The sequence below is a fragment of the Microcaecilia unicolor genome, chromosome 7 (genome assembly GCF_901765095.1).
Source record: "Microcaecilia unicolor chromosome 7, aMicUni1.1, whole genome shotgun sequence".
In the NCBI taxonomy this organism is placed as follows: Eukaryota; Metazoa; Chordata; class Amphibia; order Gymnophiona; family Siphonopidae; genus Microcaecilia; species Microcaecilia unicolor.
In genome coordinates this window covers 116,698,772-116,722,378 of record NC_044037.1, presented here as the reverse complement: position 1 = coordinate 116,722,378, position 23,607 = coordinate 116,698,772, and the positions used below count along the sequence as shown (strand labels likewise).

Genomic DNA, 23,607 nt, shown 5'->3' with positions numbered 1-23,607 from the left:
CCTTTCATTGGAAAAGTCAAAAAATCCTAAGACCTTTTAAAACATGGCTTCTGCTATGTCCTATAGGAAGCAGAGGAATGCCTGGATGGACAAAGATATTTTCCATGACTGATTTTCAAGGAATTTTTTTTATCAGTAGAAAACTTGAAAATGATAAACCTGACTAGGAAAGCAGTCCTTCTCTTGGATAATGCACCATCTCATCCTGATGAGAACAAACTGAAGTGCTGACAAAGAGTGCTTTTTCTGCCTCCCAATGTCACGTCATTGTGTCAGTCAATGGACTAGGGCATACTTGAAGCCTTAAAGAAAAAACTATCGCTGTAAGCTTCTTACAACACTTGTTTATGCGATGGATGAAGGAAAAAGAATGATTGAAATTTTAAATAAAATGAAAATCAAATATGTTACCTACTGGATCGCTCAGTCATGGGACGAAATCGAACCTCCAACCCTAGCAAAATCATGGAGAAAGTTAATTCCTGAGAATTAAAATGAACAAGGACACTAAACACAGGGCAGCTGAGGAAGATTTCCTTCCTTTGTTACAGGAAATACTGGGCTTTGAGAATGCTTGTGAGGATAACATACAAGAATGGATACAGGCAAACGAGCAAGAGCAGTTAACTGACAATGATGTGATTGCTATGCTGAATGGGGAATAGGAATGGAGATGCCAATGAAGACACCTCAAGAGAGGCTGAACATTCAATTGTAAAAGTCAGCCATTCCGAAGGTGTCAAGGCAATTGAGGTTCCACTGGCATATGTGGAACAAGAGAAATGACAGCTACTGATGTAATGTTATTGAGATGCTGGCATGACCTTTAAGCGAGAAAGAGAAATGGGAAAACAAACAATCACAAACTTTTGTAATTTTATAATTTGTTTACCAGTTGCATTGCTACCAAGTATACAGTACAGTACGTACTCTTTCAGACTGTGTTTTTACAATTCTGTATTGGTCTTATATTACAATACAGTACAGCGATTACAGTATGTTTTAGTGCTACAATCATGCTGTGGAATGTGCAATGCTGTTAATGAATTTTTGAAAATTCGGAACTCTATGCTTTTGTTTATGTATTGTTTGAGGGGTTACCCATTGTTTTCCGTATTATCCAACTTTTTATTTATCCAAAAACGTGTCTGTCCTAGTTGTGTCGGATGATTGAGATTGTAATGTACATAAATCTGAATCCCTGTTAACAAGATGGCACAGCTGTCCACTTTTTAAAGATTTACACTGGCTCCTCCATTTGTTAGCTGGACGTAGTTTAAGGTTTTATATAGTGCGCCTTGAGTTGTGCATGCAAGTCAGGTCATATTCTGTATTGCACACACTAATTATCTTAACAAGCCAATCAGCACCAATAACTACCAACAGGCAATTGACACTAATTGGCTTTAATTAGAATTTATGCACAGAACTTGCTAAGTATATTCTATAAAGTGATGCGTGTAAATTCTATTTCATGCTGTCAAAAAGGGGGCATAGCCATGTGTGTGGAATGGGCGGATCATGGGTGTTACTAAAAATTATGCACGCTGTTATAGAATACAACCACTCCGCATCTAACTTAGTCACTAGCATTTACACAAAGTTATTCTTGGCATAAATTCCCGTAACGAGTTTTAGTTGCATGGACAGCCCCTAGGCGTATTCTATAAATCGTGCCTAAAGTAGGCATGGTTTATAGGATATGCCTAGGCGTGTTTTTTTCAGTGCCGCTAATTATGGCATCATATATAGAATCTAGCCCTATGTGCCACTTTATTTAAAGGGGTTCAAGATTAACTACTTTTCAATAAACTCCCAAAAACTTGGTTCTCTGAATAGGAAAGGGTGGTAAATAAGCAGGTGCATCATTTACACTTAGGGCTCTGTTTCTGGTGCTGATAGACAAACTATGGAAGTTCATTATAGGCCAATATTTCAGGGCAGCAAAGTAGCTCAGAAAGCCAAAATGAAGTAGTCTGGGCTTTCCTGCTATTGTCAACTCAACATGAATGACATTAGTCAGTACTTGCACAAAATCTGTGAAAAACATGTCATCTAGAGGAGAACTGTTCCTTGTCTGTACAGCAGAGGAAATTTTTGGCAATGACTTTAAATACTGAATGACAAGCACAGAAGAACATGCCAGCACACAAAAGAGAAAATACAACACATAGTGAGGGTTACGCTGCTGTAGTTCTCTCTGGATAGACAAAGGAACAGAGTTCATTTTTATGCATTTTCAGATAAAGAGGTTTCTATAAGCTTCAGCTAATTACAAAAGATACCCAATTTATCTGCTTTTCTTTCAAGCTGTGAGAAAAGAGAATACATATCCTCCTCCTTACATACACAGTTTCCTCCCTTCACTATTTCATTCTTTGTCCTAGAATATGGTAAACAAGCTACTTCTAGCTAATACAAAAGAGCATCTGTGGAGTTTTCTTTTGGGTGGGGGGTTATTACTTATTTCTCTACATTACTTCCCTGATTAACCTTTCCTGCTAGCTGCTTCTGAAGTCAACAATCACACTGGCCACTGTTTGAGACAGGCTAATCCTATATAATAATTCTCACCTCCAACGTTCTGAAGCTGCCTGGAACCGTGGCTTCCGCCGGAGGTGGTCTGCGTCGTGCAGTAGATAGCACTGACGTCACTGGCCTAGAAGCATTGAAGAGCAAGCAGGCTCAGCAAGTCTTCTGCCTTCCCTTCTCTTCGTTCTGACTCTGGTCCCGCCCTTGCGGAAACAGGAAATGAGGGCGGGACCAGAGTTAGAGCTCAGAGCGAAGAGAATGGAAGGCAGCAGACTCGCTGAGCCTGCTCGCTCTTCAATGCTGGCGCCGAGACACCGGTAAGACAGGAGGAGAGGGGGGTTGGCGATTTTGCAGGGGGGGCATCGGAGGGGAGGAAACAGGGCCATGGGACTTGCAGGGGGACACAGGCAGACAGCGAGGGGGGGAGGAAAACCTTGCTAGCGCCCATTTCCTTACCTACAGAAACGGGCCGTTTTTACTAGTTCTAGCTAATGCAAAAGAGCATCTGTGGGGTTTTCTTTCAGGTGGGGGGTTAATTCCTTATTTCTCTACATTACCTCTCTGATTAACCCTTCCGTTGACTGCTTCTGAAGTCATAATTCATGCTGGCCACTGTGAGACAGGATGCTGGGCTTGATGGACCTTGTTCTAACTCAGCATGGCTTATCTTATGTTCTTATCTAATCCCAACAAGAACTATATAAAGTTGTAACATAGATCTGGGCTTTCACTTGACTAGTGAAGACTGACAAATTATCTGGAAACACACACAATCTCATTATGTTGCAAGAGAAATCTGACTTCTGCACTGTTTATACAGAATATTAAACTTTTTCACTAAAATGCATTCCAGAGTAAACTTTAAGTCCTGGAAAGGGTGTAGCAGCTGGATACTTACATGTGTTAATATACACATATAGTGGATAAACCTTTACATACAAAAATTCTGGCAGTATATCAAAAATATTAGAATATCTGACCCTGCTGTTATCACTCATCTAGGTTTTGCTTACTAGGTACTCAAAACTATTCTACTTTTTGGTTCCATTAGAAATTTAATTTCACAACTGATTCATGCCATGAGAATAGAAATAAAGACCCAGAATTGATGTATAGCAGTCACAGACTTGGATAATTGAGTCAGTTGAAAGACTCGCTATCAGACATGATATGGATTGTCACGAAACAACATAGGATCCATTTTGGAAATTCATTTGCACCTCTGATGTAACACTGGAGAAATATATATAATTTATATACAGGTAATAACTGTTGAGATCTCAAGATTTAACAAGGAATGATTCTCATGGTAATAGATCTGGATGGATAGATTTAAAAGTTCACAAAACAAATGTTACAATAGAAACTTGTGTTGTACAGTATGATTTTTTTGAAAGGTATCTATCTTGTAAAAAACAAACGTAAGAAGTAGATTTGGGAAAAGTTCACTAAAAGAATGATGGGGAAGAACATCTCCAACTGCAAATTAGTCAGAAATACTCAATGACAAGAACACATGGCCATAAAGTAGGTCATCAAATCAAATTACGTGTCCGGCAAAACTTTTTTTTTAAGTGACAAAAACACACCCCCTTAAAGCAGTTATGTATGATTGTGAATATAAATCCTAAATTAACTCATTGGTACCAAATTTTACAAATGCATACTTTTTAAGTAATTCATGGACATAGATGTAAATAAATACTGACCTATCCAGAGGACCAATAGAGAGTCAATTAAAAAAACTGGTTTATAACTCACAGAAGACAAGAAAAAGGAGAGAGTTGACAAAAACAAGGGCAAGAAAGGGCTGGGATGAAGTTCCAAGGGTTAGTGATAAGGACAACAGAGTTTTGTACATACAAATAGCAGAAAAATCATTGTGGGATGAGATTTAAAAGTAAAGGAAAGCCAAGATTCTGATTCTGCTTCCACTGATTACTTGTGAACCATGAAGAGACTGTACCCAGCTTCTAGATGTGGAGCAGAAAATCTTCATGCAAAGAATTAAGTGTAACTATATTAACAGGCTGCCAGACTTTGGGAGTGACTTTGTATTATTTGTTTGTGTCCATTTACAAGGTATTTCCAGAGAAAGGTGACAATTGGGGTTTAATCCAGCTGGATTCTTAGGAGCAGCAGATGAGAAATACTGTGAATAGAATAACTGGACCATATGCAAACTATACTATTTATTATAAGAATGCATTTTTAGATGAGAACTAGTGCACACATTATGGATATACACAGCAGAACACAGCTGGCTTGGTCAGAGTTGGGAGGGGCAAAGGACTACCTCAGCTACTCACATCATTAACACAGAATATCAATATCCAAATGCTTCCCATTTCGAATACTGTGCCAGCTCAAAACACACACAAGCCAACACTCTTTTCATCCAAAGCCATCCTGCAGTGTACACCTACCTTTGCTGGTTGAGACTGTAAATGATGCATCAAGGCCACCACTGGAAACCTAAGTGAACACACATAGAGAGAGGTATCATTCCCTACATAAAACTCCACCATGTGCTCAGCAATGAAACAGCTTGCTTGCTCAATGTGCCCCTTGCTTATAATCCCAGCAGTTATAGTCAGTTTCACTGCAAATATTAGAGGCACAAAAGGCAGGATGAAAGGAGAAGCTGTTCCATACATACTCTACTTTACAAACTGCATACTGTAAAACTGATTACTAAATTATTTGTCAGTGCTTTATACTACTTTAAAGGTATCATGCAAAAGATCTTAGTATGCTTACGATTGTATGGGTTGACAATCATACTTTAAAGTAGTGCTTCTCGATTTTCTCACCTAGCCAGTCTGGTTTTTTGGATGAACACAATGAATATGTACAAGATAAATCTGCAAGTAGCAGGAGACCCATTATATGCGCATATCTCTCATACATATTCTTTGTGGTGATCCTGAAAACCTTACTAGCAACGCATGCCTCCAGGAGGTTGAGAAACACCATTTTAAAGAGAACACTCAATTCAAATGATACCTTCTGCAAGACATGAATTTCTATTAGAGGATGCTAACCAGAATGAAGCACTGAGCAGTACTACTCTAAAGTAGTGCTCCTCAGCCCATTCCTTGAGGAACACCCAGCCTGTTGGGTTTTCAACATATGCATGAGATATTTCTATATCAAGCAGCAGTGCATGCAAATCTCTTATGCATATTCATTGTGGATATAATTAAGATACATACTTGTAGCAGGTATTCTCTGAGGACAGCAGGCTGAATAGTCTCATGATGGGTCGTCCTCCGCAACAGCCCAGGAGACCGGAACTCTTTTAGAAAAAACTAGAAGTTTGTAGAACGCTCCGTCGCGTGGGCCCGAGCGCACTGCGCATGCGCGAACAGCTTCCCGCCCGCGACAGGAGTGTGTCCCTTACTAGTTAATGAACAGCAAAAAAGAGAACTGGAACAACTCCAAAGGGGAGGAGGGTGGGTTGTGAGAATATTCAGCCTGCTGTCCTCGGAGAATACCTGCTACAGGTATGTATCTTCATTTTCTCTGAGGCCAAACAGGCTGAATATTCTCATGATGGGGAATCCCTAGCCCCCAGTCTCACTCAAAACGAAGAACATTGGTCAATTGGGCATCGCAACAGCGAGGACATAACATAGATTGACCTAAAAAGAAACACAACTAAGTGAGAGTGCAGCCTGGAACAGAACAGAAATGGGCCTAGGAGGGTGGAGTTGAATTCTAAACCCCGAACAGATTCTGCAACACTGACTGCAAACCGACTGTCACGTCGGGTATCCTGCTGAAGGCAGTAGTGAGATGTGAATGTGTGAACAGATGACCACGTTGCAGCCTTGAAAATCTCTTCAATAGAGGCTGACTTCAAGTGAGCCACTGACACAGCCATGGCTCTGACATTATGAGCCGTGACATGGCCCTCTAAAGTCAGCCCAGCTTGGGCATAAGTGAAGGAAATGCAATCTGCTAGCCAACTGGAGATGGTGCGTTTTCCGATGGCGACTCCCCTCCTGTTGGGGTCAAAAGAAACAAATAACTGGGCGGACTGTCTATAGGGCTTTGTCCGCTCCACGTAAAAGGCCAATGCTCTCTTACAGTCCAAGGTGTGCAACTTGTCCTCACCAGGGCGGGTATGTAGACGGGGAAAAAATGTTGGCAAGACAATTGACTGATTCAGATGGAACTCCGACACCGCCTTTGGCAAGAACTTAGGGTGAGTGCGGAGGACTACTCTGTTATGATGAAATTTGATATAAGGTGCATGAACTACCAGGGCTTGGAGCTCACTGACTCTACGAGCTGAATTAACAGCCACCAAGAAAATGACCTTCCAGGTCAAGTACTTCAAATGGTAGAAATTCAGTGGCTCAAAAGGAGCTTTCATCAGTTGGGTGAGAACAACACTGAGATCCCATGACACTGGTGGAGGTTTGACAGAGGGCTTTGACAAAAGCAAACCTCTCATGAAGCGAACAACTAAAGGCTGTCCAGAGATAGGCTGACCTTCTACACTTTGATAAGCACTAATCGCACTAAGATGGACCCTTACTGAGTTGGTCTTGAGACCAGACTCATAAGTATAGAAGGTATTCAAGCAAGGTCCGTGTAGGACAAGAAAAAGGATCTAGGGCCTTGCTGTCACACCAGACGGCAAACCTCCTCCATTTGAAAGACTAACACTTTTTCGTGGAATCTTTCCTGGAAGCAAGACACGGGAGACACCCTCTGAAAGACCTAAAGAGGCAACTTCTAAGTTCTCAACATCCAGGCCGTGAGAGCCAAAGACTGGAGGTTGACCCCTCATTCTGAGTGATGAGGGTCGGAAAACAGTCCAATCTCCACAGTTCTTTGGAGGACAACTCCAGAAGAAGCGGGAACCAGATCTGATGGGGCCATAAAGATGCAATCAGAATCATAGTTCCCCAGTCTTGCTTGAGTTTCAGCAGAGTTTTCCCTACTAGAGGTATGGGAGGATACGCATACAGAAGGCCTGTCCCCCAATGAAGGAGAAAGGCATCTGACGCTAGTCTGTCGTGGGCATGAAATCTGAAACAGAACTGAGGGACCTTGTGATTTGAGTGGCAAAAAGATCCACCGAGGGGGTGCCCCACACTCGGAAGATCTTGCGGACAACATCCATGTTCAGTGACCACTCATGAGGTTGCATAATCCTGCTCAACCTGTCGGACAGACTGTTTTTTTACGCCTGCCAGATACGTGGCCTGAAGAAGCATACTGTGGTATGCCCAAAGCCACATCCTGACAGCTTCCTGAAACAGAAGGTGAGATCCGGTACCGCTCTGCTTGTTGGTATAATACATTGCAATCTGATTGTCTATCTGAATTGAAATGATGTGATTGGACAGCCGATCTCTGAAAGCCTTGAAAGCGTTCCAGATCGCTTGTAACTCCAGGAGATTGATCTGGAGATCCTTTTCCTGAAGGGACCAAGCTCCCTGAGTGTGAAGACATCTACATGGGCTCCCCACTCTAGGAGGGATGCATCCATTGTCAGCACTTTTTCTGGCTGAAGAATTTGAAATGGACATCCCAAGGTCAGATTGCATCGAATGGTCCACCACTGAAGGGAACTGGAAAAGTCGGTGGACAGATAAAATTACATCCTCTAGATCCCCTGTGGCTTGGCACCACTGGGAAACTAGGATCCACTGAGCTGATCTTGTATTTAGGCGTGCCATGGGAGTGACATGAACTGTGGAAGCCATGTGCCCTAAGAGTCTCAACATCTGCCAAGCTGTGATCTGTTGAGACGCTCGAGCCAAGGACACAAGGGTCAGTAGGTTGTCTGCCCTTGCCCAGGGAAGATAAGCTCGAGACGTCCGTGTGTCTAACAGAGCTCCAATGAATTCCAATTTTTGAACTGGGACAAGGTGGGACTTGGGATAATTGATTACAAACCCCAGTAGTTTGAGCAATTGAATAGTCATGCGCATGGACCGTAGAGCCCCTGCCTCCGAGGTGCTCTTCACCAGCCAATCGTTGAGATAAGGGAACACATGCACTCCCAGCCTGCGTAGCGATGCTGAGACAACTACCAAGCACTTTGTGAAGACCCTGGGTGCAGATGAGAGGCCAAAGGACAGCACACAGTACTGAAAGTGCCAAGTTTCTAGTCGAAATAGAAGATACTTCCTGTGAGCTGGGAGTATCAAGATGTGAGTATAGGCATCCTTTAAGTCCAGAGAGCATAGCCAATCGTTTTCCTGAATCATGGGAAGAAGGGTGCCCAGGGAAACCATCCTGAACTTTTCTCAGAGAAGGAATTTGTTCAGGGCCCTTAGGTCTAGGATGGGACGCATCCCCCCTGTTTTCTTTTGCACAGGGAAGTACCTGGAATACAATCCCAGCCCTTCTTCCCCTGGTGAAACGGGTTCGACCGCATTGGCCTTTAGAAGGGTGGAGAGTTCCTCTACAAGTACCTGCTTGTGCTGGAAGCTGAAGGATTGAGCTCCCAGTGGGCAATTTGGAGGCTTGGAAACCAGACTGAGAGTGTATCCCAACCGGACTATTTGAAGAACCCACCTGTCGGAGATTATAAGAGGTCACCTTTGGTGAAAAAATATCAACCTCCCCCCGACAGGCAAGCCATCCAGCACGGCTATGCTGCACTGGAGCCAGTCAAAAGCCCGTCCCTTGCTTTTGCTGGGGTCCCCTAGGGGCCTTAGGTGCACGGCATTGAAGGGAACGCGCATGCTGGGACTGAGCCTGAACTGGCTGCTGAGAAGCAGGAGTGTACCTACGCCTGTTATAGGAATAGGGAGCACTCCTCTTCCCTCCAAAAAACCTCCTGGAAGAGGAGGCAGGAGCAGAAGACGTCTGGCGGGAGAGAGAATCCATGGCGTCATGATGCTTTTTAATCTGATCGACCATGTCCTCTACTTTTTCGCCAAAAAGATTATCCCCCAGGCAAGGAACATCCACCATTCACTGCTGGGTCTTCTGATCCAGGTCAGACACACGCAGCCATGAGAGCCTGTGCATCACTATACCTTGGGCAGCTACTCGGGATGCTTCATCAAGTGTCATAAGACCCCCTGGCCAGGAATTTGCAACACGCCTTCTGCTGCCTGACCACCTAGTGAAAAGGTTCAGCAAGCTCCTGAGATAGTGCTTCAACTAAACTGGACAGTTGCCTCACCGAGTTCCATAAGTGAATGCTCGTGTAAGAGCTGGTTGTTTGGATCTTGGCAGCGAGCATTGTGGCCTGATACATTCTCCTCCCAAAAGAATCCAAGGTCCTAGACTCTCTGTCTGGGGGTGCCGAGGCATAGTCTCTAGTACTCTTGGCTCTTCTGAGAGCAGAGTCCACCACCATGGAATCGTGAGGAAGTTGGGCCTTCACCATTACAGGCTCTCCATGGACTCTGTACTGGGACTCTGACTTCTTAGGGACCACTGGATTAGAGAGCGGGCAAGACCAATTCTGCATCAGCACTTCCCTGAGTGTATTGTGCAGGGGGGGCCACTGCAACCTCAGCAGGTGGAGAAGGATAATCCAGGACCTCGAGCATCTCAGCCCTAGGCTCATCCACAATCTCCATAGGGAATGGAATGTCCTTAGACATTTCCCGTACAAAGGATGAGAAAAAGACTCTCAGGTGGAGACATCCTAGTTTCAATTGGTGGAGTGGGATCAGAGGGGAGGCCACATGACTCTTCCTCCGAAAAGTACCTGGGGCCCTCCTCCTCCTCCCACGAGCGCTCTTCATCAGTGTCGGACAAAAGCTCTCTAAGAACAGCCAAACCCGAGCCTGCCTCGACGTCGAGGATCGACGACCTCGTGGGGGGTGTCGAGAAGTCGACCCCTGCCTAGACTCCGGTGAAGCTTCCTCCACCGACGTCGAGGGGGAATCAACCCGGGTGGCAGCCGACGCTGGCACCACAAGCGGTACCGAGGACGGAGACCTCCTCGCAGGTGATGGCCCAGATGCCGCCTCTACAGTTTCTCTTGTTGGGCAGACTGGATGGACCATACAGGTCTTTATCTGCCGTCATTTACTATGTTACTATGTATGTTACAGTCGGTGCAGAAGGCGCAAGCACCCCCGACACCCAGGCAGACTGGCGAAGCAACCCTTCCAGAAGCTCCGGGAGAAGGGCCCTGACGTGCTCGTCGAGAGCTTCCATCGGAAAAGGCTAGGAGGCCGGTGCAGGAGTCGGTGCCAGAATCTGAGGGGGCTCCAGAGCCGGTACCAGGCTGCCAGATGACCGATGCAATGGTATCTCTTGAATGGAGAGTGAACGGTCCTCCCGGCGCCGACACTTCTCAGGTGCCGACTCCCTCGGCTCCCCTGGAGCTCTCGGTACCGTGCATGGGAGGAGATTGATGGCTGTGCTTCTTCGCCTTCGCTCAATGCCCGTCATCGAGACTCCTCGGTACTGTAGAGGAGGACGTGGAATCCTCACGCCTCCTCGGGGCCGGGTCCGACGAAGGTCGGTCCCAGGGGGCCTGCATAGCAATAGGCCTCGAGACGAGTGGAGACCCACTCGATGCCTCGCTGCTCCCAGCTCAAAGCAGTCTTTCGGCAGCCATTACCTGGACTCTTGGTGTCGCTGCTTCCCTCGACGTCGCCGACCTCGGTACCGATGCCGAGGACCGGACCGATCAGAAAAAAAGTCTCTCGCACTGAGCCTCTAGAGCAACCTGGGTCCTTTTCTTCATTAACTTACACAGCTTACAGGCAGCTGGAAGATGATAGGGCCCAAGACACTGGAGGCACCATGCATGGGGGTCGGTACTCAAGATGGTCTGGTTGCAGCGAGCACAGCGTTTGAAGCCGCTGGGAGTCTTTGATGACATGGGCGGGAAAATAGCGTCCGCGAAATCAAAAGGCTCAATTGTACCAAATAAAAAGGCACAAAAAAGGGAAAAAAAAAAAAAAAGACGCGGCCGAGCAGCCTAAAGGCGGCCGCAACGAAAAAGAAAGGAAACTTCCAAAAATGAGGAAAACAAAAAAAAAATTAAGGGAATTTTTTTTTTTTAATTTTTGAGAACTATAGAAGAAAAAATAAGAAAAGGGGCGCGATAAACTTGAAAAAACGGTTCTCCTGAGCTGAAAAAAAGGGGAGTAGTGATGAACACGACCCTCCTGAGGCGCGGATCAAAAAGAACTAGTAAGGACACGCTTGCGTCGCGGGCAGGAAGCTGTTCGTGCATGCACAGTGCGCGCGGGCCCACGCAACAGAGCATTCTACAAACTTCTAGTTTTTTCTAAAAGAGTTCCGACCCATCATGAGAATATTCAGCCTGCTTGTCCTCGGAGAACCTGAAAACCTTGTTTCCTGTTGTGTTTCTCCATTATTCTCTCCTTTATACTCCTTTTTTTTTGTATTATTTTTTATTGTGATTTGCAGTATATTAAATAAAGTTTAACCTTGAAAACCTGAATGATCAGGTGTGCCCCAAGGACTGTTTTGAGAAGCACTGTTCTAATGAACTATTACATTTTCAGTACTTTTTCTCAAAGGCAATTCATAAATCGGCTTATCTAGTTCAGCCTCTCCAAATTGCATGGCCTTACCTTCCCATCTGAGTCACTTTCTGTATCACACTGCAAACAAAAAAAAGAAGGCAAGTTAGCAAGAAAAGGGAAGGGAATCCATAAATCATTAAAGACTAGAATCATGGCATATAATACTGAGGTGGGGTGATTAATCAAACAACGTTTTGTGATGGTAAGTCATTTGCTCTAAAATCAATTTGAGGACAGGAGTCTGTGATCACAACCAAGTTATTCACATGCAACAGATGTCCTCACAAGTCGGGGGGGGGGGGGGGGGGGGGGGGGGAAACAATTGCTTCTATAGCTTCAGACAACTTCTGAAAGCTTTTTGAGGTCCAACTGTAAACATGCAGTACTTTCCACACTGCCTTGTCACATAGGGCATCCCTAGTTCCTATACAGATTGATAGAATACAAGTCCTACAGGAAGCAGGAGGTTGAATCCCTAGCTACAGGTGGTCTCCAACAAAAAAAGGAGAAAAACAAAAATAAAAAGGTACTGCTAACATATATCAAAATTAATTTTGGCAGCAACAAGTCCTCCATCAGGTTTTTTTTTTCATCATTTTTTTTCAATAATTTAGGGCAACCTAGACATGAAAGAAGACAGACCCATGGGAGATGAAGATGGAATATAATCAAAGATGTAATGGAAGACAGACTTACCAAGTTTGCTGCGCAGAGAATTTCTTTCAAAATTAATAATGTGGTCTGAATATGACACTTCTTGTCAATAAAAGGGATCCAAAGTCAGAGTTAACAGAGGTCCACAAACTAAACTATCCCCACTGGACGTAGCACCGTAGGACAGAAGGTATGGCCTTCTGCTTGTGGCACCACCTTCTCTTTGGGTTGAGCCCTCTGGTGTTGGTGGCCACAAGGCCTTCACTGTATGAACCTGAAGCCCAGTATGCTATGTCCCAAAATTCATCAGGCTATTCTAGCACAGGAACAAAACAAGACTGCAGCAGGGGAATAGACTTTGGAGCAAAAATGATCTCAGTGAAATATCCAAATCAGGACAATAGAAGGGCCATAGAGAGGAATCAAAATGCTGGAGTGGTAAAGATCAACAAGACAAAGAAAAGGCTTGTCAGGAAGTAGTAATCATGGTGTAGACAGACATTATCAGCCAGCCAAGTAGGAGCATGCTGACACCCGCTAATAAGTCAGAGTTCACACTGGCAATTTATTTTATTAACTGCTTCAGCCAACTTATGTTGTACAGGAGGTATATCAAATTTTAAATAAACTATAAACTACCCTAAAGAAATAAGTCACCTGCAGGCTGACAGCAAAACTTCACACCGAAGTCCATATTGCAGCCCTGTAAATCTACTCCACATAAGTCGCCCTTAGGTGGGCTACCAACATTGCCATGGCTTGGACTTTATATGCCTTGACAAGACCCTCTAAGGTTAGGTTTGCTTGGCCATAAGCAAAGGTGATACACTCTGCTGGCCAACTGGATAGTGTACACTTATAAAAAGCAGCCCCAAGCTTATCAGCATTAAAATAAATAAAAACTAGGTGAAACTTTAAGGGCTTTAGCTCGTTCCAAGGCAAGTGGTTCACACTCATAAAAACTAAGCTGCATAGCCCAAAGTACCAGGTTCAGATGCCAAGCCGAGCAAAGCCGATGAAAGAGGACGAAGGTGAAGAGCACCCCGCAGTAACCGATTTTTGTTTTTGGTTGTGAGGAAGGAAAATCTCAGCAGCCAAAGCCAGTTATGCCATAAACTGGGAGAAGGAGTATGTCGGGGTGAGACAAGGACCTGGCTCACCATGTATGCCCCCAAAGATGGCTCCCTCAGCCAACCACCCCATCTCAACTGGCTACCTAGCCCAGGAGAACCCCAAGCAATACAGAATCCAAGAATTGGTGAGAAGCCGTCCACCACCTGCTGGAGATAGATATACTGACTGATGGAGGGGCTGGCCGTCTGTCTTCACCTGCTAGTAGACAGATACAGCCCACCAGTTCCTGGATTCAACTGTTGCAAACGCTAAGGAACAAATGTTCAGCTTTCTCACCATTCTGCAAAGCAAAGTGCTCTTTATATTTAAAGGAGTGAAGCACTATAAAAGCTAGGATAAATTGATTTTAAGCACTCTAAAACAAGCTAAATAATGAAATTTTGTCATTTGTATTTTATCAAGATCAAGAAGCTGTGAGAAGATTAGCTAGTGGAGGAGTAGCCTAGTGGTTAGTGCAGCGGACTTTGATCCTGGGGAACTGGGTTCGATTCCCACTGCAGCTCCTTGTGACTCTGGGAAAGTCACTTAACTCTCCATTGCCCCTGGTGCAAAATAAGTACCTGAATATATGTAAACCGCTTTGAATGAAGTTGCAAAATACCACAGAAAGGCGGTATATCAAGTCCCATTTCACTTTCCCTTTAAAGAACTTACAAACATTTTATGGGGGGAAAATATGGGTTTTCCCCGATGTGACTAAGCAAACCCAAGAGAGAAGAAAAGCTTTTCTTGCATTAAGAACTGAGACTATAGCCATAGGGGCTTCATTCAATTTGAATTACCCTTGTAAATGTAATGTTAAATATTTGGAAACAAAATATTTGTTATTTCTTCCAGAACAGTTAAAATACTTTATAGAGCAAAAAAGAATATGAAACTGCAGGATTTAAATGGTTAGGATCTGATTTGGAAAGAAATGAAAATAATTAAGGCGGATATATGTGTTAAGCCTTTATTGAAATATTTTCTTTTTAAATCTCATCTCTTGAGTTTATAACGGGTTCCTCCCCCTCTTTATTGGTGGTCTAATACAAGATGTAAATGTATTATTTTTTGATCTTGATGTTTCTAGAATATGCCTGTTTTTCCTGTTCAAGATGTAAAGGCTTGTAAATAATTTAAATGTATAAATAAAAAAATAATAAATAATGACATGTAAATGTAAATGGAAAGTGATGACCACAAATGCTCGCAGTCTTGGCAACAAAGTTCATGACCTTCAAGCCCTGATGTTGGAGGCAGACTTAGACGTTGTTGCAATCACAGAGACATGGCTCAATGGTTCCCATGAATGGGATGCATACATACCAGGCTATAACCTATTTAGGAAGGATAGGGAGGGTCGTAAAGGTGGAGGAGTAGCTCTATATGTGAGAAATGATATCACGGCAACCAAAATGACAGGGACCTGGGGTAAGGAAGAAGCGATATGGATCACCTTAAAAAGAGATGATAGAACCTCTGTCCACGTGGGTGTTGTCTACAGACCTCAAACACAATTGGAAGAATTAGATAGAGACCTGATCGCAGCTATTCAAAAGTTGGGAAAGAAGAGAGAGGTGCTGTTGCTGGGAGATTTCAATCTGCCGGATGTAGATTGGAAGGTTCCATCTGCGGAATTGGAAAGAAGTAGAGAGATTGTGGATGCTTTCCAAAGTGCTCTGCTCAGACAAATGGTCATGGAACCCACGAGGGAGGGAGCGACGCTGGATCTGGTGCTCACAAATGCAGATAGCGTGTCAAATGTCCGAGTGGGTGCCCACCTGGGCGGCAGTGACCAAACGGTTTGGTCTGATATGACGGCTGAAGAGGAGGGTGACCACTCAAAACTCAAAGTCCTGGATTTCAAGCATGCTAAATGGGGGAATACCTAAGGAAGGAGCTGATGGGCTGGGAGGACGCACGAGAAGTGGAAGGACAGTGGTTCAGGCTGAAAGAAGCTATAAATATGGCCACAAACCTTTATGTAAGGAAAGTAAATAAAAGCAAGAGAAAAAGGAAACCGCTATGGTTCTCCAAGCAAGTGGCCGACAAAATAAAGGCTAAAGAGTTCGCGTTCCAGAAATACAAAAAAACTCAAGACGAGGAACACGGGGAGGAATACCGGAGGAAACTGAAAGAAGCCAAGAGAGAGGTACGTCTGGCAAAAGCGCAAGCGGAAGAACAAATGGCTAGAAAGGTAAGGAGGGGTGACAAAAATTTCTTCAGGTATATTAGTGAAAGGAGAATGACTAAAAAGGGAATTGTGAGACTAAAAGATACTGCAAACCGCTATGTAGAAAATGATGAAGAAAAGGCAAATTTGCTAAATAGATACTTTTGTTCTGCTTTTACTGAAGAAAATCTGGGAGAAGGACCACGATGGACTGGCAAAAGTTCATTTGAGAATGGAGTGGATATAGCACCGTTCACGGAAGAGAGTGTGTACCAACAGCTAGAAAAACTAAAGGTGGACAAAGCCATGGGACCGGATGGGATCCACCCCAGGATATTGAGGGAGCTCAGAGAGGGTCTGGCGGGTCCTCTTAAAGATTTGTTTAATAAATCCTTAGAAATGGGAGAGGTTCCGAGGGATTGGAGAACGGCGGAGGTGGTCCCTCTTCACAAAAGTGGTGATAGGGAAGAAGCTGGAAACTACAGGCCGGTAAGCCTCACTTCGATTATTGGAAAAGTAATGAAAGTGATGCTGAAGGAAAGGATAGTGAATTTTGTGGAAGAAAATGAGTTGCAAGATCCGAGATAACATGGTTTTACCAAAGGGAAATCGTGCCAAACGAATCTCATTGAATTCTTTGATTGGGTGACCGGAGAATTGAACCGTGGACGTGCTATAGACGTAATCTACTTAGATTTCAGCAAGGCTTTTGACACGGTTCCCCACAGGAGGCTCTTAAATAAACTGGATGGGCTGAAGATAGGACCCAAAGTGGTGAACTGGATTAGGAACTGGTTGACGGACAGGCGCCAGAGGGTGGTGGTGAATGGAGTTTGCTCGGAGGAGGGAAAGATGAGTAGTGGAGTGCCTCAGGGATCGGTGCTGGGGCCGATTCTGTTCAATATATTTGAGAGTGACATTGCCGAAGGGTTAGAAGGTAAAGTTTGCCTATTTGCGGATGATACTAAGATTTGTAACACAGTGGACACCCCAGAGGGAGTGGAAAACATGAAAAAGGATCTGAAAAAGCTAGAAGAATGGTCTAAGGTTTGGCAATTAAAATTCAATGCGAAGAAATGCAAAGTGATGCACTTAGGGAGTAGAAATCCAAGAGAGGCGTATGTGTTAGGCGGTGAGAGTCTGCTAGGTACAGATGGGGAGAGGGATCTTGGGGTGATAGTATCTGAGGATCTGAAGGCGATGAAACAGTGTGACAAGGCGGTGGCCGTAGCTAGAAGGTTACTAAACTGTATAGAGAGAGGTGTGACCAGCAGAAGAAAAGAGGTGTTGATGCCCCTGTACAAGTCGTTGGTGAGGCCGCACCTGGAGTATTGTGTTCAGTTTTGGAGGCCATATCTTGCTAAGGATGTAAAAAGAATTGAAGCGGTGCAAAGAAAAGCTACAAGGATGGTATGGGATTTGCGTTCCAAGACGTATGAGCAGAGACTTGCTGACCTGAACATGTATGCCCTGGAGGAAAGAAGAAACAGGGGTGATACGATACAGACGTTCAAATATTTGAAAGGTATTAATCCGCAAACAAACCTTTTCCAGAGATGGGAAGGCGGTAGAACAAGAGGGCATGAAATGAGATTGAAGGGGGGCAGACTCAAGAAGAATGTCAGGAAGTATTTTTTCACGGAGAGGGTGATGGATGCTTGGAATGCCCTCCCGCGGGAGGTGGTGGAGATGAAAACGGTAACGGAATTCAAACATGCGTGGGATAAACAAAGGAATCCTGTGCAGAAGGAAGGAAGGGATCCTCAGGAGCTTAGCCTAGAATGGGTGGCAGAGCTGGTGGTTGGGAGGCGGGGCTAGTGCTGGGCAGACTTATACAGTCTGTGCTAGGGCTGGTGGTTGGGAGGCGGTACTAGTGCTGGGCAGACTTATACGGTCTGTGCCGGGGTTGGTGGTTGGGCGGCGGGGATAGTGCTGGGCAGACTTATAGAGTCTGTGCCAGAGCTTGTGGTTGGGAGGCGGGGATAGGGCTGGCCAGACTTATACGGTCTGTGCACTGAAGAGGACAGTACAAATAAAAAGTAGCACATATGAATTCATCTTCTTGGGCAGACTGGATGGACCGTGCAGGTCTTTTTTTGCCGTCATCTACTATGTTTACTATGTAAATAATGACATTTTAGTTTTTAATGTTTAAATATTTTTAAGAGCTTGTGGTGGAACAGGGGAATTCCATGCTTTATGATTTGTACTGCTGCCCTATAACACTTTTTCCCCTTTCAGCATATTTCCCTTGTTTGGCCAGCAGGTGGTGTCTGACATTTGCACTACAGTAGCTGTAGCAGAGGTCTGTTTTCTTTAGCTACATTTCCCAAAAGGAAGAGAGGTGTGGTAGCCGTGTTAGTCCACTCTTAAAGGTTATCAATAGAAATCAAACAAAATAAAACATGGAGAAGAAAATAAGATGATACCTTTTTTATTGGACATAACTTAATACATTTCTTGATTAGCTTTCGAAGAAGGGCAACCTTCGAAAGCTAATCAAGAAATGTATTATGTCCAATAAAAAAAGGTATCATCTTATTTTCTTGTCCATGTTTTATTTTGTTTGATTTCTATTAATAACCAAAAGGAAGAGAAGGCAAACCTCTGAGGAAAAATGTAACCTGCAGCGTCATTGGTCAAACATCCTGAGTGCTAATGCTCTGCGCCCTAATTGGCTGACTAGTGGCCCCAGCAGGTAAGGAACCTTTGATCAAATATTGGAGGTTGTAGGTTCTAGTCTACTTTAACCAGAGCTGGGTGAGGCCAGAGCAGGTAAGTGGTGTGGGTGGAGAGGGCAACAGATTAGATAGGCCTGTATACTGAGTACATTTTCCAGTGTACAGAGCTGTAAGTTTAGTAGCGCTATAGAAATGATAAGTAGTAGTAGTAGAAATATTGGCCCCAAAGTCAAAAACCTAACCCAAAATGTGACAGAACTCTCCAGTCTCAGTTGGGAGTGTGGAGTAAGTAGACCTCTGCACAGAGACCCTGTTCAACTCCTGTGAGCAGTTACTTTTCCTGACCTCCCCAGGTACTACTACTTAGGTAGCAAAACGTGTCCGGCTAGATTCAACATCAAATCCTTGTTATTTTACCTGTTCCTGCTTGCTGTGTTTCAACCTTTCACAATTCATTGTTCTATTACTAATTTATTTTAATGCATTTGATATACCGCTTAAGCATATACATAGGCACAGAGCGATTCACACACACATATCTGTACAGGTACTCTCTGTACCAAATGGGCTCACAATCTAAGTATTTTAGTAACCCATCTGATGCTCATCCAGGTAAATAAGGTTTGCAGACAGGGAGGATCGTGACTGTGCTCCGGACATCCAACGCCCCCCCCCCCTCCCCCCGGTTCTGCGCTGGCCCAGAGCCACCATGCTGTGCTCCTGTACTAAGCCGTCGAACCGGGGGATTAGACCCTAACCAAGAGCAGCAGCTGAGCTGCCATCACACCCAGGAACCGAACCCAATGGGAGCAGCTCAGCTCCCCCCCCCTCCCCCCCCGACACTGTGGGATAAGCAAGAGGACTGAAGTCCCGAACCAGAGCTGCGTGCGGTGCACCAAGTAATCACTGTGGCGAGGCTGCTCTTGGCCACGAGAGCGGAGGAGGCGCCGGCACAATGTGACATCCCCAGCAGCCGACCAGCGCTAGGATCAGCTTCCCCATCTGACACCTCCCACTCCTGCCTACCTGCAGAGAGTTGCTGCGAAGATCCAGCCCAACCAAGCATAGGGAGATCTGCATTCCTCAACCAACCAGGAGAGGTTGGTAGTTGGGAGGCGAGGATAGTGGAGGGCAGACTTATATGGTCTGTGCCAGAGCCGGAGATGGGAGGCGGGACTGGTGGTTGGGAGGTGGGAAATACTGCTGGGCAGACTTGTACGGTCTGTGCCCTGAAAAAGGCAGGTACAAATCAAGGTAAGGTATACACATATGAGTTTATCTTGTTGGGCAGACTGGATGGACCGTGCAGGTCTTTTTCTGCCGTCATCTACTATGTTACTATGTTACCCAACTCTGGAACTCACTGCAAAAAAGCCTCAAACTCACCAACAACTACCTCAAATTCCGTAAAAACCTAAAATAAACCTTACCTTTTCAGGAAACTACTTCCTCCAGCGTCTACTCACCCCAAAACAACTTAAACATTGACGAAATAAGTTCAGAAATGAAAACAACGATTCTAACCTTATCCATCAACTCTTTCTTACAGAATATTCAAAAATAGTCCACGCCAGTTTTGATCATATTTATTAAGAACTATACTTCAACGAAACCACTCTCTGTAACCGTCTCTCTTATATTATGTAAGCCACATTGAACCTACCGATGGGTGGGGAAATGTGGGATACAAATGCAATAAATAAACAAACATATGTATTAGGACTAAGAACACCGGCAATTTGTGTACACAGTCTGTGGGCGGTTCTTTTCCCAAGAACTGTGGGACCCCTGGGATTGTGGCCCTGGTGCCCCTAGACCCCCCCCCCCCCCCCCTTGTCAATGTAGGTATACTTGAGGACGGGCCTAGGCAGTGCTGGGCCAGACCTTTCACAGGGTTATTCCCAGGTGGGTCCTAGGGATTGTGCCAAGGCATTACGTGAAAGAGCTTAATATACCATTTTTTTTGGGGGGGGGGGGGGGGGGGAGTGTACCAAGCAAAGCAATTTACAATCAATCAATACATCAGAGAAAAAGAAAAAGGAATGCCACTATTCAAATATGAAACTGAGAAAGAGAAAAGGAAAATCAAGAAAAGAAGCCAAAAGGTTCACCACCATCCATATGCCCCGCATATGCTTGGGAAAAAAGGAATGTCTTAAGGGCAAACTTAAACCTTGTAAGGGAAGTCCAAGTACAAAGGAAGTGCATTTTAGAGATTTGGGAAGGGGGTGGGGGGAGAGGAGGGAATAAAAAAAGAAGGAACTGTGGCATGCAGAACTAAGCCGCGCCTGTGAAACAGAGGGGATAGCTAAAAATGGTGTTCATGGATACTCTAACAGATGCCTAGTGCATGGAGGACAAATATGTAGTTGAAAGTGTACAACTTTGTGCATCAGAACCAGTACTATAAATTGAATGCAAAAACTAATGGAAGCCAGTGGTGCCAAATAAGATTTCTTTTTTTTTTTTTTTTTTTCGGTGGGTGGGGTACATGGTCAAACCAACTGTCATAACAGAGTAGCCATATAGCCATATTTTAAACAGTTTGAAGGTGCTTCAATAAAGTACCCATAATCAATGTTCTCTTTAATTTTTGCTGGCCTATGTGTGCATGAAAACATTTTGTGCGCAACTTTTCAGTCCGACTGGATGTGTGCAGTATAGCCTATGCTCACAACAAAGAAAGCCAGCAAAATTTTGGGCATGCCAGTTGCTAGGCATTTTTGCTCCCTTTCTGATCCATGAGTTTCTCACATATGCACAGCTTAGAAGGAACAATGCACTAACTCCAGAGTAAAGTGCATTGCAGTAGTCAAACCTAGAGGCAATGAGGATATGGAAGAGAGTCAACAGATTCATCCAGATAGTATTGAACTAGAAGAAACTATGCAAGGCCAGAAAACATGTTCTCACCAAGGGACTGATTTGTCCATCCAATGTAAGGTGGCTGTCAGGACCACAGGCAGATATTTAAATTGCTTCACAAGAGTAAGAGGCAATCCATCAAGAGTTAAGGTCAAAGATTTGATGAGGGCAAGGAGTAAACCAACAGGCGACAGTCTTTGAGGGACTGAGGACCAAATGGTGAGCACTCAACCACCTGGAGATAGTTTCAAAGCTTCTGAATCATGGCACAAAGTTTGATAGTGTCACTCCGTTATTAATAATGGAACACTAGCTGTGTTCAGAGTGGAGGTGGGATGTCAAAAACTATCTCCTTATGGAGAGGGGTGCCAGAAGGTTCTGCTTTATCTGCACTCCTGTTTAACATCTATATGGCTTTCTTGTGCAAGGTTTTTGTTTGTTGGGTTTGGAGTATCATTTATATGCAGACGACGTTCAGTTCTTTTTCCTGATAATATCACAGGGAGAGGAACTGTCTGTGCAAATTAAAGCACATATGATTAAGACATAAATGGATGACATCGAATAAACTTGCTTTGAATGTAGAGAAGACAAATTAGGATTGTGGGGAGGGTGATACACAATTGTTGGCCTCAGATTATTCACGTAGGTGAAATTGATGTACACGTGAAAAGAGGAGATAAAGAATTACTGGGTGTAATTTTGGATACTCAGCTTACAATAAAGTGACAGATTGTGCATGTAATTCAGTCAGCTTTTCATCATCTGTGTTTGCTGTTTAGATTGAGGCCTATGTTATGTCGAATTGATTTTAGGAGTATGATATAAACTATGGTGTTGTCAAAAACAGATTATTGTAATACCCTTTGAGTGTTCCAGACTACAGGATTAAGGCATTACAAATTATACAGAATGCTGCAGCAAGATTAGTTGTAAAAGCCTCAAAGTTTGACCACATTACACCTGTGCTAAAACAACAGAATTGGTTACCGGTAAAACACAGGGTACAGTACAAAGTATTATCTATCAAATTTTGCATGTTAAACTACCATGGTATTTGAAGACTTAATAGCTGTTTTTCTGGCAGAGCATCAAGATCTGATTTTGCTAAGAGATTAGCTTTGGATTTATTTCACCTTTCTTCCCAAGGACCGTCTTCCGAGGCCTGGTACAATCAATGGTACTCAGTCATTTAGACTACTGCAACGCACTCTACGCTGGCTGCAAAGAACAAAAATCAAGAAACTTCAGACAGCCCAGAACACAGCAGGTGGACTCATATTCGGTAAAACAAAATATGAGAGTGCTAAACTCCTACGAGAAAAACTGCATTGGCTCCCTCTTAAAGAACGCATCACATTCAAAATATGTACCCTGGTCCACAAAATCATTCATGGAGATGCCCCAGCCTACATATCAGACCTGATAGACTTACCACTTAGGAATGCTAAGACATCGTCCCACACATTCCTTAACCTTCACTTCCCCAACTGTAAAGGGCTAAAATACAAACTAATGCACGTGTCAACCTTTTCCTACTTGAGCACACAATTCTGGAACGCACTACCGCGCAACTTAAAATCGATCCATGAACTAACCAACTTCCGCAAACTATTGAAGACCCATCTCTTTAACAAGACATACCATAAAGACCAACAAATATGAACTCCTTCACACATACCCAGAATTGTCTTTACTATTTGCTTGTTATATTAATATCATGCTTTATCATTATCATGTTACCCAATATTATACTAAATGTTTATTTTTTACATATCTCCATTATTCATGATGTATTATAAGCCACACTGAGCCTGCAAAGAGGTGGGAAAATGTGGGATACAAATGCAATAAATAAATTTACAACTATGCATTATGCTGTGACAAGGGCTTCAGTGTACTCAGTAGCAGGACCACTCATGTGGAATATGCTACCTTACCAGTAAGGTTTAAGAGCTAGCATTTTGCAATTTAAGCAGCTTTTTGCAATTTAAACAGTTTTTTGTTGATCACTCTTTCTTGATTATTGATGGAGAGAGTGCATATGGCAGTAATTTCTGTCTAATTGTTTTGGGGGGTTTTTTAATATGTATGT

At 43.9% G+C, this 23,607-nt stretch overlaps 1 protein-coding gene across 1 annotated transcript in view; it reads right to left on the bottom strand.

The window, feature by feature from the left end:
* Positions 1-23,607, bottom strand: part of FBRS (fibrosin) — a 592,459-nt gene that overhangs the window by 444,884 nt on the left and 123,968 nt on the right. Inside the window, exons 5-6 of the mRNA XM_030209049.1 lie at positions 12,072-12,101; positions 4,959-5,007 (exon numbers count right to left, since the gene is read on the bottom strand). Of these exons, the coding sequence (XP_030064909.1) occupies positions 4,959-5,007; positions 12,072-12,101 (79 nt within the window). The remainder of the gene's footprint in view (positions 1-4,958; positions 5,008-12,071; positions 12,102-23,607) is intronic.